Genomic DNA, 17,305 nt, shown 5'->3' with positions numbered 1-17,305 from the left:
TGAAAGATTTTATTTTTTTTCATTTAATATTTTTGTTACTAAATTTAATTATGGTGAATAAGTGAAAGAAACCCTTAAGGGATGTCTATGATTACAGTTAACAACGAATAAGTGCGTTTACTACATGTGACGTTTCCTTCACATTAAGGTTAGCGGTGCCGTTGAAGAGTATAAATTTAATGATGCAACTCACTTTGTATGTTTACTCGCAAATAACTGAAGAAAAATTATCTACTCTCCTGTTAATAGGACCATTCATAATCATCGGTGATTTTTTTCACAATGTATATCGATATTTTGTTTTCGTTTACGATCCATATTAACTCTGGTTTAATGTATTCAAACCATTTAAATTACAAATTGAGAACTGATCTTGTTTAGGAAAAAATAATAATGTATACAATGTATATGTTATTAAGAAATAAAACTGTTCTAAAATTACCTAAAATAACTTATAACGAAACTTGCAGTAACTAACAAAGACAGCTAAGGTGAATTTTTACAAAAAACCTGTTAAATGTTTCACAATATACCTTATTAAAATGCCCACTTAATGAAATATTTGGCCAGAAAAGACGAGTTTGAGGTATGTTTCTATTGCCTGCTGTGTAATGAAAGAAAAAAGGTTTAATCTTCATATTTAATTATAACAGGGAATATGGATGTGATATTTCTTACTAAGTCAGGCTATTTAACAGTCAGTGGAATTATTTCTTCTAAACGATTTAAGATTACGCTTGGGCCATAGTTTTATAAATTGAAAATAGTCATAAACTAATTTCTTCTCTACCACACTTCAATATTACCCATGCACATTCTAAAACAGAAATAAAGGATAAATACCATATGTTATCCTTTTAGAAAGCACTACAACGTCTTTGGTGTATATAATAATATGCGATTGCGGTTGTTATTAGAATAATGTTGTTAAAAGCTATACTAAGAATTATTATACAAGTATGTTTGTATATCCTTCGCATATATCAAGTGTGTTTGTAAATACACAAGAAGCGCAGTCATTTAAATAATGTATTCTAAAGGGACCAAAGCAAGGCCAGTTTTCCTGCTACTGTAGCAGTACTAAATGAATTATTCATTACAAATAAATGTAGCGTTAACCTTTCAAAATAAACATGGGAATTCTTCACCTATATTTACTTAAACAAAATAATCTTGAGGTAACTTAAATTTTTATATTGGAGAAATAAAAAAAAACATTGTTGATGTTTATTTGGTAAGACATTTGAGGAAAGTATTGAATATTTCTTTAAAGGTTTTCAAAGCACTGATTTGATAAATTATCATTAAAAATATATGTCTTTGTAATTTGTTTACGTATAAACCAACATTTATTGGACTGGGCTCACGAATCATCCCAATCCTACAGTAAGGTAAACTCGAATACAATGGGTTCCTCTTTTTACTTTGAGGTTTCAATATAATGTTATGTTATAATATTCGAATTAATCAAAAAATTAAATAATTATTTACAAAATCTATTATATTTTATTTATTATAATCACCAATAAAATAAAAGTTTTTATTCCAATGACGTTTTTATCTTTTTGGAATGCAGATAATATAATTATTGCTGTAGAAGGTTTGTTTTAAAATAAACTTGTATTTAACATGATATTTTAGAGCATTTAATAAAGAAAGAAATATTGTAATTCAGATTAACGAACGGGAAACTTGGTATACATCACAGACTAATAACTTGCTGGGAAAAATCAAAGATATATGGAGATAAACAACAAATATAATGCATAATATTATTTATAGTTTTTAGTATAGTTTAGTTAGTTTTACGGTACATTATAGATTATATAAAACAAACGCCCAAGCATGTAATTAAATTATTATTTTTTTAATTATAATTTTATCATGTAAAAATCAGGGACCTAAAGACCTTTTACAACATAATGTATTATTATTTAAGACCACGACTGTAACAGTATTTTATGCCATAATCCAAATAACGCTCATCATTATATAATCTAACCAATATATTGCAGTCGCTCAATCATATTCCAAAGCAAACTACAGCTTAATACACTTATATGTACAATGTCCAACAAATCGGGGGCTTGTTAATAAAAAGTTAATTAGTCGGATGAGTGTTTTTTAAGCAAACGTGGTTCTGTTCAATAATCTGAGTGATGCGTTTATGTTCTGTGAATGACACCTAATTAGATTTACGTTTCAAGCAAATTTAAGTTAAAAAAACGTTCAATTATTTAATATAAGTTGGTTTTTACAAAACTATCACTATGAAACAGCCCTTCTGAAAATGAATTGGTAGTATTTGTGTGGTACATTTTTATAAGATACGCACACTTGAATGCCTATTTTAAGCCAACTCAATAAATATATGACCACAAAGAAAAGCGGATTGCATACAAAAAGTGATCAAACTGTATTACGTTAATGTTAGCTATATAGCTACACAGGTATATTACAGTAACATGCCAGATTACAAGATTTTGGACTGACAATGACTTACCAACAGTCATAAAACACAAATTCAAAACACAACAAGTAATGTATGAAAGCGAGAGATTTTAAAGTAGATTAAACTTGAAGTCCTCAGCGGCAAAGTCAAGACTGAGATTCCTTCACGAACTTAAACTAACAGACTTAGGCACGTGTTAGTAGAACTTCGAGCTTAAGTCCGTTCAACTACAAGTTGGCTACGGTATTAGTGGTATTTAAGTAGCATAGATGTTTAAATGTACATCAAATTGTTAATATATTATACAAAGTAAGCCCTTTCTTGCGGGGGAACTTTACTGCATTTGTTTTATTAGGTTATTCAATACATATTTACTTAATTTAATTTATTATCACTATAAATATAAGTCCTATCTTCATAGCTCGTAAAGCTTTTATACTTTTATAAAAGTATATTAGCTAACTTATCACTAGACAACGTATAATTTGGCATTTAATGAGGTTTTTTTATAATAATCATCGAGTAGAGTGTTTTTAATGGTTAGACTAATTCTCCCTAAGTGTATGTATGTGTATGTGTACATAGCTACAGACCACACCTGTAGTCCGATTTTGATGAAGTTTTGTATATAGGTACCAATCCATGGTATCTCCATGGTATATCCCCCTGTTTGTGTGTATAATTTGTTATGATTAAGAATATGCATTATCTTATATTTACACGTAAGAGGGTTATGATCAAAGTTTAAAACATGTGTAATATTTTATGATTATTGATTCGCGCCATACATGTTACATAACCGTACATATGTTAGATAAACGGTGCCTAGTAATTGTCACTAACTAATTTGTCAACTAAACTACGTACTGTACATCCAGAGATACAAATGTATGTGCGCGTCTCGCTCTACCTTTAAAATGAAACTAATATTTACTGTGGTTTTTGGATCATTTCTGGTAAGATTTCATCCGTATGAACTAATTTGCTTTAATTACCCTTTTCACAATTTCTAAGCATTTGATTAAATACAAATTTCGTGTTTACGTGTTGTTTTTATTGTTTATTAAATATCATGAATTACATGTCTGTATCAAGATTCATAATCTAATATCATGAGTTAAGGTCTAAATCATTACCCGATATATACTTTTCCTTCTTCTTTAAAAAAACATTTTATGAGATAATTATATAATTTTGTATTGATCCCATTCTTTAATCACAGTTATATGTCACTTTGGAATAAATAATAACGTATGATATTTGTTGTTTTTTAAATAACTTTTAAGCCTTTCAATTGGCAATGCGGTTATAATAGTGGCGATAGTTAGTGTCTGATTGAAGAGTTTATAATATTTGCTTTTTGCAAGGTTTATCATCACGCTGTTTAAAAATGAATTTTCAAAACATTTTTTGCCTCTATATTACTCTATATAAGTCGCCAGCCACGCCCCTAAGTCACCAGCCACGTCACCAGTCACGTAACCAGTCACATCGCTAGCCAAGACATTAGCCACGTCACCAGTCACATAGCTAGCCAAGTAGCCAGCCACGTCACCAGTCACATCACCAGCCAAGTCACCAGTCACATCGCTAGCCACGACATTAGCCACGTCACCAGTCACATCCCTAGCCAAGTAGCCAGCCACGTCACCAGTCACGTCACCAGCCACGTCACCAGTCACATCGCTAGCCACGACACCAGCCACGTCACCAGTCACGTAACCAGTCACATCGCTAGCCACGACATTAGCCACGTCACCAGTCACATCGCTAGCCATGTAGCCAGCCACGTCACCAGCCACATCACCAGCCAAGTGACCAGTCACATCGCTAGCCACGACATTAGCCACGTCACCAGTCACATCCCTAGCCAAGTAGCCAGCCACGTCACCAGTCACGTCACCAGCCACGTCACCAGTCACATCGCTAGCCACGACACCAGCCACGTCACCATTCACTTAACCAGTCACGCCCCTAGCCAAGTCACCAGCCACGTCACCAGTCATGTCACCAGTCATGTCACCAGCCACGTCGCAAGCCACGTCACCAGTCACATCGCTAGCCACGACACCAGCCACGTCACCATTCACTTAACCAGTCACGCCCCTAGCCAAGTCACCAGCCACGTCACCAGTCATGTCACCAGTCATGTCACCAGCCACGTCGCAAGCCACGTCACCAGTCACATCGCTAGCCACGACACTAGCCACGACACCAGCCACGTCACCATTCACTTAACCAGTCACGCCCCTAGCCAAGTCACCAGCCACGTCACCAGTCATGTCACCAGTCATGTCACCAGTCACGTCACCAGCCACGTCACCAGTCACATCGCTAGCCACGACACCAGCCACGTCACCATTCACTTAACCAGTCACACCCCTAGCCAAGTCACCAGCCACGTCACCAGTCATGTTACCAGCCACGTCGCAAGCCACGTCACCAGTCACGTCGCAAGCCACGTCACCAGTCACGTCGCAAGCCACGTCACCAGTCACGTCGCAAGCCACGTCACGTAAAAGAACTGATTCAGTCCCGCACCGAGTGTATTAAAACGGCTGTATTTTCTGTTCATAATAGGGAAACACATGTTTTAAGCAACGCTGAACTTTTAGAAGTGAAGTCTAGAAAAAAGTCAAACGGTAGTGCTAAGTTCTAAAGGACACTCTGGTACTTATGTATTACACCGACCGCACCGATAAATTAGCTTGCAAATAAGATTTTAATTCGGTTAAATAACACATACTAATTGAATAGTATTGTCTATCGAGTCAATACATTGTTTTTACCTAACCTGACTAAAATTACGATAAGGTTAGATTAGGTGTGGTCGGTATAACACGTAAGTACTTAAACTCTTTTTTTTATTTATATTCATCCAAGTGCTATGCAAAATAAGGCCTAAGGTATCAAATGATTCTTCAGTCTTAAACATCGATTAAACAGGATAGCCAAAAACGTTATGTGACAGAGATTATTTGTAATTTTACAATTATTTAAATATTTAGAACACCCATCTTATTGAATTTTAATTTAAATGTACAGTGCTGTCCTCAAATGCTAGTCAAAAATCAAAAGTATTAAAAAGTCATCTGTTCAATAATGTTAGCATTAATAATGTTCACAGCTTTTTGCATAAGAGAATCCATACCAGCCTATATAGGATTTATGATAAGTATAACAGAAAGATATTTTGTTACACTGAGTTAAACACTGACGTTAAAAAACAGCCCTGCCACAGCAAACCTGCAGACTAAGCGAATTCCAATTTGTCTGGTTGGATTATTTTTCCTTCACCTGGTCATATTTCTTCTCCTTTCAAACAACATCAGATCTACTAATAGTCCAGTCAATGAATGATCCAAAAGTGGGTGTAGAGTGCAGGAGCAGGTAACTAAGCAAATCCTTCAGAAACTTGTTCAGGGAGCTTAGGGTGTTAACATACCAAAAGTCCTGACTCCTAGGTGGTGTACTAGGGGAAGGAGGTGGGAAAGAGGGGGGAGGGTAAAGGTACGTATTTTGGGTTTTTCGATTATATATCGAAAACTATCAATTTTTTGTATATAATACTAAATTATGAAATTTAAGAAGATTAAATTTCCTACAAGAAAAGTATATAATGCATTTACTTTGGTTTAACCATTTACAAGTTATTACTAATTTAATTAATATCTTATTAAAATACACCTCCCATAAGAAATACATGTAAATAAGTATGCAAAATGGGGCAAATCCTATTCACCCAAAAGAAATATAACCGATATTCATAAAAACTTGACAACATTTCTAGTAATTTGACATTTTAATAATAAAAATTGATCCAAAATTAGGGCGTGAGCGGGGTTACAAAAATGTCGTGTTTTGGTGTTTTTTTTTTTTAGAATCATAAAGAAAAAACCAAAATTATCCCGTTTTTAAGTGCTCACCCTCGCTTTAATTGTTGACCAAATTATATGATTAAAGTGTCAAATTGCTGGATATTTTACCAAGATTAACAGAATATCGGTTATATTTCCTTTGGGTGGATAGGGTTTGCCCCATTTTGCATACTAATTTACATGTATTTTAATTTTTTTATGGAAGGAGTATTTTATTAAGATATTAATTAAATTAGTAATAACTCGTAAATGGTTTAACCAAAATAAACACATTATATACTTTTCTTGAACTTTTTTTACTGTTTTTTTTAGAAAATTTCATCTTCTTCAACTTTATAATTTAATAGGCCTACAGGCCCAGTATACACAAAGATGATAGTTTTCGAGATATAATCGAAAACCCCAAAATGCGTACCTTTACCCCCCTTTCACCCCTCCAGCCCCTGGCTCAACACCTAGGAGTCAGGACTTTTGGTATGTTAACACCCTAAACACCCTGAACAAGTTTCTGAAGGAATCGCTTAGTACCTGCTCACGCACTCTACACCTCATTCCTTGACTGGACTGTTAGGTTTGCTAAATAGCAGGTAAACGGGTGTTTTCAGTGAAATGTAGGTTGGTATTGAATAAATAAATTTACCAAATTGAATCAAGATATAACAAGATATAAACAAGTAAACAACAACATTTTACTTTTTCTTAATGAAAATAGCTCGGATTTTTAAATTATTTTCTCCGTTATATTTATTTCAACAACAACGGTTCCTTATACACTTTGTTTGGGCCCCACTGGTTTCAAAGAAAATTTGGCATCGTTATATTTTAAAAGATTATGAAAACTCTAATTTTTCCTAATATTGGCTGGATACTTTTTTAAATAATGTGATCTACAACTTCAAGAAGAAGTACACTACAACTTTACACAGTCAATTAATTACAAACCCCATAACACGAGATTACCATGACCCCATCTTGCTGGTTCAAAATTTTTGTGATCAATATGTTTATGTTTATCATTTACACAATTAATCAGGATAAAAAGATTTTTTTAAATCTGAAATGGGATTATTCTGTTGCAGATTAGTCAAAGCTTAGCTGATATTTTATCATTTTCGGAGAAGGAGACGGAAATCAAAGGCCATGGTAAAACCGATGTTCATTTAATCATTATTCTTTAATTTAGCAGTTATTTTAAAACTTAGGTAACAAGATGTATGCGTGTTTGTTTGTTTGAGTGTAAGTCTGATCCAGCTTAAAACCAAATTAAACTATAGCGATGTTTAATCAGAATGAAATAATATCACCACTATGAACGAATACTTTGATAAGTGTTATTTACAAATGAATGAAGAAAAGTGTTGAATCATGACATGGTCAAAACTAAACATTTTTAACAATCTAGCAACAGCTGTAACATAATAAATATTAAAATAAAGTGAAGACCAAAGGCTTCACAGCGGTGGCTAAGTTGACGCCACATCAGCTCCCCGCAGAGACTGAAAGTCCAGGAAGGGTTAAATGTGAAGGTTATCCACCCAGAACTCAATCATGGAGGGTCACAAAGCTTTGAGGGACGAGAAGCGAGAAGCCCGACCATGTTTAGGGAGCGGGGAGTATGGCCATGTCCGCGGCAGTGAGCGCGCCCGAGTTCTCATGCAAACCTCGCATAATTTTGAAAATATACGTGGGAATGGATATCGATTTCTAATCTTTATAAAGTTAGACAATAGTATGGAACATTTATATAGGGATGTATTGGCCCTGGGCAGGATTTTTTTTTAAAGTGACTAAAAGGCCCAACATGTTATTCTTATGGGGAAAACGACCCAAGTGCCGTCATATTGCCATATATTGTTCTACTTTACATTTTCACCTGCAAGGGTTAATAAATGAAAGAATTAGCTTTTCAAGCTTTATTTTGAAAATATATAGGGGATAAATGGATTAGTCATATTTATAAGGTTGGACAATTATTTAGGGATATTAATGTAGGCAAAGATAAGGAATTTTGAAAAAGTGGCAAAAAATTATCCCCATGTTATTCTTATCTAAAAAATTGTCAAAGTCGTGTCTCTTTGCTATTTTGTCCCTACTATTATTGTGGTGAATAGTGGTAATAGGGTATAGTTTGGTGAAAAATAGCGTTCGTACCACGGACCAAAATGGTTTTGAAGCTCTCGATCGTTTAAGGTTCTCGACTTCGTCTCGAACATAAAAACTATCTCCAGCCGGCAAAACCTCATTTTCGGCCACATGACTAAGACATAATTCAATATGTATTGGTTAGTTTGTATGTCAGTGACATATGTCACAGTTCTAATGACCAGTTCTACTTGTCAAAAAGAACAGACTCATAGGAGTCTGAAACACAAGTTAGAAATGTAATATTTGTTATTGGTTGTAAAAAGCATTGTTTAACCTATTTAAGAATAAATGTAGTTTTTAACAACATTTTTTAATGAATGACGGTTCAATGAGTTGTATAAAAACGTAGGTTTTATACATTCCCTAGGTACAAAATATACTATTTAATAAAGCTGTATTTTTATCTTTCAGTTCTGGACTTTCCTCTACAACGAGATGAGCCCCAGTTTATTGAATCATGGGAAATCTTGCCGGAGAAAATCGACCCAGAAAATAAACTGAAAAATGGTGGAATAACTGAAAAAAACTTCCAACTCAAACCAGGCAAAAATTTGCTTGTTAAATGCGTAGAAGGTGACAATGAAGTTAATGCGTTTGTATACGGCTCAGAAGGTTACTTCATAGATAGATTGAAGCTAAAAAAAAGTAATATGGTTTGCGCACAATTGGTTGATAACATTTCTGTAGGCGAGACTTTTAGAGCTGAAAAGTTTAGATTCAACATAATCTACAAGTTTAATGTGGAGAGTAAACATTGCAGCTTCATCTTCATCAAACCTAAGACATGTGGTCGGTGTTATACCAGGGTTTACGAGATTACCACCACTCTTCACTATCACCTATTAAGGAGATTGAAAGCAAAGTATACGAACTGCAGGGATAATGTGAATGTAAGTTTAAACTAATTCGTCATGTGACAAAATATATCTTAACCAAGCCATATGGTGTAATCAAATTCAGGAATATGTTGAATATTGTCGTAATTTTATAGTTGGATTAATTTAATATTAAAATAAATCCACGAGGCTTCAACGGTAATTTATAGTATAACATTTCAGCTTTGCAAACTGTTATACCAAATTGTAACTGCATTTTACTGTTCAAAGTCAATCCTATGAGCTGTCTGTTAACTGATCGTTTAGGGTGTAAGACTTAAACTAATAACAGTTAGTTTTGATCAAAGCTGATACTTAAGTAGTAAGAGGGGAATATGTAAAAGAGGTGGTAGTTAAATTGCGAAAATTTGACCTACACTAAAGGTTAATTCACACACATCAGTCCAGTCCATTACAGTCCAGTTGCAGTCCAGTTACAGTCCAGTCACAGTTGCATCCGCAATTTCTCAGTCAATTGTCCGTCAGTTGGTTTCAGTCAGTCTTCCGTCTCTAATATTTACAGTAATTTACAGTCAAAAAATTTAAATTTTAAACCTATATTCTATTAAATTATCATTGTCCATCTTGTTGATTGTTACAAACAGTACTCAAAATACAAACGCAACCATTTAAATAACAATAACACTATTTTCTAACCTCAAACAGTTCCATCAGTCGTCCGAACAATCCAAAAGTATCGGTGGAAAGAAATCTGAAATTAACTGACGGATGCCGGTAGAGAGACTATCGGGACTGCAACGGATGAGTGTAGATAGCGCAATAGAAAATTCATTAAAGAATATTTTTGTAAACTGTGACGTGCCTGAAGTGACTTTACTGTGACGTGCCGTAACTGATGTGTGTGAATCGACCTTAATCCGGGTCTCGAGTTGGCCATGAACCAGTAGTTCGATTGTGACAAGACGGCTGGTTAAGATATCTCTAAATTCTAAAGTGCATAGCAGCGTACAAAAGCCAGTCAACCAAAATGATTTTAAAAAAATGGGACTTCTGAGAGAGTACGAAGTTATAGTAGTTTGTGGCAGTTAGAGGGAAGCATCATAGTGATGTATCCACTATATTATGTGACTAATAATTACGTATATAATCGGTAACCATAGCTGTTGGTGTAAGTTTGTCTTGTTATCCTGACACTGTACAGGTCAATTGGGAGTGGCCAATGAGTTTCCGATGTCCTCTTCAAAGCACACAACAGTATTTGCATATGATTCGGTAAAAACCCATAGGCTTTATACACTCAAAATCGTCATTCAAACATGTTTATACATGGAATTTCTCATTCATTAAAACTGTCGGAATTAATTTATTTAGTCATTTGTTAACTGTTTGTACTCTCGTTTCTATTCAGTAAGCGCATTATAGCCAAGCCAGTGCTTTGTAGCCATGTATAGCCAGACACCTTTTATGCGAAGGCGCAATATCCAAACTGGCAAAGCCGCGCACTACTCCAGCTGTTAAATGTCAAATATAATAACTAAAAAATGCAATATAAATGTACGGAAAGTAAATCAAAGAAACGTCTTATAACACTTAAAACATATATTTACTATTATATTTACTATTATTTACTATTATATTTACTATTATTTACTATTATATTTACTATTATTTACTATTATATTTACTATTATATATTTACCAACAGGTTGCAGCACCATTAGTTCTTTATACATTTATGACAACAGCTAATTTGAACCAAACAGCAACAAAACCCTGAGTGTGAGAACTGTACTTCTTTCTATTGTTTAGGTGAAGTGGTAGAACATTATGGCTATGGTAGATATTCTATATACTATAGTATATACTATAGTATATATATATATATAGTATATACTATAGTATACCATAGATTACAGTAAACAAAATTTTCTCAAAACATGTCCTCTCTCATTGCAAATGCAAAGCACGAGTGCATTGTATACCAACCCCGTACGAAGGACGGGTACTCAGCTAGTATAATATATTACAGCAGCCTACCTCTTATAGTCCAGGCAAATTAGATCAAATATAGGGTGTGCTCCCCAAAAAATCGTCTAAAGCTGGAAAGTGTTTTAATACCTTTTGGGGGTCCCAAATAAGACTCCTGTGAGTTTGCGACGGATTCTGACGTCTGCTTAAGTTTTGGGAGTCGAAAAACTATGAAAATTTTGCACTTTTTTCAGTTTTTCGCTTATAACTCCTAAAAAACGAATCCTAAGGAAAATGTTGTTCAGAGGTGTCTTTTAGTGCATTTAATTCCGCGTCGATTGATGTAAAATACGTCAAAATCGGCCGAGCCGTTTAGCCGCTGTAGCTTTTCAAAGTTCGGATATTTTCAATAACGTGGCCAAAAGGTTGATTATTGACCAGTTTTCGGCTTACAACTCCTAAACGACGCATGCTATACAAAAATGCACCTGTAGTTAGTTTGGAAAACACAAAATTCTGCGTATGACGTTTTTTTTTATTAATCAATAACGGCAATTGATTGTTACCTACTTTGTATGGTCGCCATTTCATTGAAAAAGTATTAAAGTTAAAGTTGGGAAATTTTACTAAAATTTGTAACAACATAGATCCTGTCCTTAAATGGATTATGAATTATTAGATAGTGGTTTATTCCATGATGGTCATCCAGAGGTTTATCTAATAAGGTGTGATGAGAGTAAGACACCCTATGTAATTTTAAGTCTAATATTTTTGTCTGAGGTCTCGAAAATTCTAGTATTCATATCCCAACCACCCATTATACAGGGTGAGTTTTAATTGTCCCCCTCCAACTTTTTTCTCCATTTTTTCGAATATCAATCCCAGACCACTTCCAAACATTGTTGGGTAGTAAGTACTTCATTTTGACAAGGTAGTCATTTCCGGCCGCCATCTTGGATCCGCCATATTGGATCCAAAATATTTTTTTCAAATGTAAAGGTGGGGTTGTGACCCAATATTTCGATCTATTTTTTTAAGCTTAAGTCAATGCCGCAATCCATTTTTTGTTACCAAGTTTTATTTATCAAATATTGCAATTTTTTTGTTAAAAATGTCTATATTTCAAAATCAAAATATGAAAATGAAAAACGGATCATGGAATTGAGTTTAACTTAAAAAAGTAAGTAATACAATGACTGGTAGTGTATACTTATCTTTATCTAGCACTATTTTGAGATTATGGTCTTAGTTTGTACATGCACAATGTTAACATGGGGTAAAAATAAAGTTTTAAAAAGCCCCCATAACTTTAGAATGAATCAAGATTGTTAAAAACGGTTTGTGGCATTGTAATTAGGGTAAAAATCTAGTTCGAAATATTGGGTCACAACCCCACCTTTACATTTGAAAAAAATATTTTGGATCCAATATGGCGGATCCAAGATGGCGGCCGGAAATGACCACCTTGTCAAAATGAAGTACTTACTACCCAACAATGTTTGGAAGTGGTCTGGGATTGATATTCGAAAAAATGGAGAAAAAAGTTGGAGGGGGACAATTAAAACTCACCCTGTATAATGGGTGGTTGGGATATGAATACTAGAATTTTCGAGACCTCAGACAAAAATATTAGACTTAAAATTACATAGGGTGTCTTACTCTCATCACACCTTATTAGATAAACCTCTGGATGACCATCATGGAATAAACCACTATCTAATAATTCATAATCCATTTAAGGACAGGATCTATGTTGTTACAAATTTTAGTAAAATTTCCCAACTTTAACTTTAATACTTTTTCAATGAAATGGCGACCATACAAAGTAGGTAACAATCAATTGCCGTTATTGATTAATAAAAAAAACATCATACGCAGAATTTTGTGTTTTCCAAACTAACTACAGGTGCATTTTTGTATAGCATGCGTCGTTTAGGAGTTGTAAGCCGAAAACTGGTCAATAATCAACCTTTTGGCCATGTTATTGAAAATATCCGAACTTTGAAAAGCTACAGCGGCTAAACGGCTCGGCCGATTTTGACGTATTTTACATCAATCGACGCGGAATTAAATGCACTAAAAGACACCTTTGAACAACATTTTCCTTAGGATTCGTTTTTTAGGAGTTATAAGCGAAAAACTGAAAAAAGTGCAAAATTTTCATAGTTTTTCGACTCCCAAAACTTAAGCAGACGTCAGAATCCGTCGCAAACTCACAGGAGTCTTATTTGGGACCCCCAAAAGGTATTAAAACACTTTCCAGCTTTAGACGATTTTTTGGGGAGCATATGTCTAATTTGCCTGGGCTATTAACAGAAATTGTCATTTCATTTTTTTTCAGAAAAATGCAGATAATGAAAGTGGTACGTATTTACGATTAGAATTATAACACTATTTTGGGCAAGAAGTCTAATATAACGTTTACGGTCTACTTGTTTATTTATGTATTGTATCACCCTGTCTTTTGTAAGTTAGAATGGTATGAATAGTAATAAATCCAGCTACCCCCTTCCCCAATCATAATTAATAAATAAACACACACCACTAAACCCAACCACAACGAACCACCCGGCAAACCTCGAACCACTCCCACAACCATGCTGTCTCAAAAACAACACCCAACCTACTTTCCCCTAATCAGCTCCCCTAACACTTTTTCATTATTTACACGTATCTGTCGTGGTCGCAATCCTTTCCCTGACTGAATAGGACTTAGTCCTGGAAAAGCCTCAGTCCAGTAGGATTTCAGAGCCCTGGACTGGAACTTCACACGAAATATATATCAACTTTTAGTCAAACTAGATTTATCATCTACAATTGTTGTAAGGATATAATTGAGAAATTGTGCTCTTTATTTCTTAGATTTAATATATTTCTGTAAACTTCTGGGTTCTATAGATCTGTTACTATAATTGGAAACGTTTAAAATACATTTTAAAAGATACATTTATTCAATTTATTAAAATAAATTATCCGTATTTTATAGTGGAGTTATTAGAATGGAACTACTATGAAGTCACAGAATTTCACCAATATGGTGATCCCGTTGGTGACCCTGTCTTCACCGATTTCAAAACTGATCAAAACCTCAAGCTCAAGTGCCAACAATACAACAAGATCCCGGCCGAAGTTTCTACAATAGCAGTAGGATTTATAATGTATAAAGAATATATAATCTTGGAAAAGTTATCCCTTGACACTTGTACGACCGGAGTTGAAGGAATATACATCAACAGAATGAAAATAAAGTCTTACCTTGAGATGGCCGAAGAATTTAAGCTTGTGTTTAAAAATAAAGATGGAAACTGCTTTAAAATGGACATTTATTATTTTATTAATAGTATTACCGGAGATGTTTCTATTCGTCGGTACGCTCCTGGTAGAGTCAATTGCCTAAATGATTGGACTAGTGACGCTGCCTTGGAAGTGGAAGCGCCTTAGTACAAGATTTACTGTGTTTCTCGGATAGGCTCATCTGATGGAAAAGATGAATCAACTAAATAAAAACATGTTGACATATTATTTGCTTATTTAAACCCTAGCATAATTGGTTACAGATTCCAAAGAGAAACTACAAATGGATAAAATATTAGTTCGATATTATATCCACTCAGATATACTTTTCACGTGCCATAAATATGGATTGTATGATTTCTATGACACTTCGCTGCGGTGGTTAAGTTACGTACGTTCTACTTAGTTTAGGTTATGATAATAGCAAACAAGATAACATAAAACAACATTTAGCAAATTATAAAAGGGATGAATTTACAAAGACGTCAACTCGATTTTTTTTCTTATTTTTTCATAAGCTCCTGAACTAAACACAACTTCCAAGAGAAGTTTACGGTTCTCTATTTTAACCATAGAACGGTATTCCCTCATAAATATTACGACGGCAAATAGTTCTTTTGTAACAAAATGTACATTTCGGCTCACACTGTACTGTCCGCCCGAGTCAACTTTACCCACACGCCAAGGAGTTCAGTGTTGCTTGAAAAGTTGTGCGGGGTTTGTTTTTTTTTTCGCGTCAGTGACGTAATTCGTAATTGTTGTGAGAGTATCTTTCGTGTGTCGTGTGTCTTAAAGTGTTGTGTAGTTTCTTAACTTTTACGAACGTATACCAATAACTACTATATCTATGTGTATTTGAACAAGCCTATTAAAAGTTCCGGTATGGGACAATACAGCAATATGACGTCACTTTAGGCGTTTTTTTCCCATAAGAATAACATGGGGGTCACTTTTTGGCAATTTTCAAAAAAAATCCTAAACTCTGCCTACATATCCCTATATAATTGTCCAACCTAGTATTAATCCTCACTTATACCTATATATATTGTAAATCAAGCTAAAAAATGAAATTCTTTCATTTATTGACCCACACAAGTGTAAATGTAACGTAGAGGCAATATAGGAAAGATAAGTCACTTGCGGCGTTTTTTCCCATAAGAATAACACGGTGGGCATTTTTTGCCAATTTTTACTTTCTTTCCCTATACCATAGTATATGGAGAAAGTATTGTTTTCGTCAACATTTTCGAGTTTGAGTTTTGAGTGGATATATTCGTTTTGGGTCCCCCTGGACCCAAAAAATTGGTTTTCGAAGTGATGTCGGTGTGTTTGTGTGGGTGTGTATGTGTGTGTATGTATGTGTATGTATATGTATGTATGAATGTATGTGTACCCTGAGTAACTTGTGTACCCAATTATCTATCCGTGTATGCACGGGCTCTCATATTTTAATTATTTATTAACGATCATTTTTGAAAATATATATTTACTAAATGTGATGAATATTTGTATAATCTTAAATACAGACTTCATATTCAAGCGAAAGGCCAAAAATTGAATCACTAAACTAATGCTTAAACTTGAATAACCTCGAATTCAAACGTTTGCTTGAACTATTCAGACGAAACGAATAATGGATTCAAGTGAAGTGGGTTAAAACCACAAATCAGAACGGATCAATGGAACTCGATGTTTTGTAAGGTTTGATATTTCAAAATAAGAATTGTTTAGTGAAACTCCAACGTACAGTAATAAAGATATGGTGGGAATATTAATGATCTAAAATATGTTATTATATAACGTTTCAGGTGTTTTTCATCCTGTTTGACACAATGTTTTCCTATGTAAAACATATGCGCTCATGTACCACGTGTAATAAAAGTTTTTCTACCTTTTGGAATTATATTTTATTTAAAAATCTGTTTAAAGTAAAATGAAGCAATATTATTTATATTTATTTATTAATTCTGAAAAATAAAATGTCTTTAATTTTTCAGATTGGATATTTAAAATTCGGTTATTTTATGTAATCACAACTCCATGAATTACTAATATTAAACAGACAAATTTTTTTTATCTAAAATTGACTAACAGACTCAAATTAGTTTTTAAAAATTAATAATAATAAATGAGAACGTTTATGGAAAAATATATAACCAAATGTAAAGATGTCCAGTTGTAATACTGGATTAATCTCTTACTGAAACAAACACGAAAGCCTAGCTTTTTGTTGCGAGAAAACACCCAAACAGAAAAGCTATTTATACTTGGTGTGTAAAATTAGATTAATTGGGTCCACTAATCCAACAAACTATTCCGTCCCCTTCCGTGAATAAGTAAAACTGTTTGTACACAATATTTGATAAAAAATACATATTTATTTTTAGAGTTATGATTTTTAACGTAACACAATATCAACGTAATAATTACATAAATCTAACGCAAGCTGATAATAAGACTTGATAACCACATACGTTTCGCATTTGGGGGGGGGGGACACAATAAAATATTCTTTATTTGAATAATTATGTCATCATACTAACCTTATTTGTTTCCAGCACTCCAAGACTTACTTTATAGCCATCCAACCATACCTGTTGGAAATCGAGTTATTTTGATATAGTACAGATTCAAGATTATCAGATTATCATATTTCAGATTATCTTGATTGACCAACAACAAAATATAATTATTTGTTAGGCTTTGGTTTTAATTAACATATGTTTTATTTT

At 33.9% G+C, this 17,305-nt stretch overlaps 1 protein-coding gene across 1 annotated transcript; it reads left to right on the top strand.

Annotated features, from left to right (window-relative positions):
• The first annotated feature begins 3,310 nt into the window (after positions 1 to 3,310).
• Positions 3,311 to 14,780, top strand: LOC128996497 (uncharacterized). Its single transcript, XM_054421869.1, has 5 exons — positions 3,311 to 3,408; positions 7,410 to 7,473; positions 8,887 to 9,365; positions 13,621 to 13,642; positions 14,266 to 14,780. Exons 1-5 carry the CDS (start codon positions 3,343 to 3,345, stop codon positions 14,718 to 14,720), a joined length of 1,086 nt encoding a protein of 361 aa, XP_054277844.1. The 5' UTR covers positions 3,311 to 3,342; the 3' UTR covers positions 14,721 to 14,780.
• Positions 14,781 to 17,305: the final 2,525 nt, after the last annotated feature.

Source organism: Macrosteles quadrilineatus, unplaced genomic scaffold (assembly GCF_028750875.1).
Source record: "Macrosteles quadrilineatus isolate MER2022 unplaced genomic scaffold, UCM_ALF_1.0 Scaffold_6__1_contigs__length_79288215, whole genome shotgun sequence".
Classification (NCBI taxonomy): Eukaryota; Metazoa; Arthropoda; class Insecta; order Hemiptera; family Cicadellidae; genus Macrosteles; species Macrosteles quadrilineatus.
This window is presented reverse-complemented; position numbering and strand designations above follow the sequence as displayed.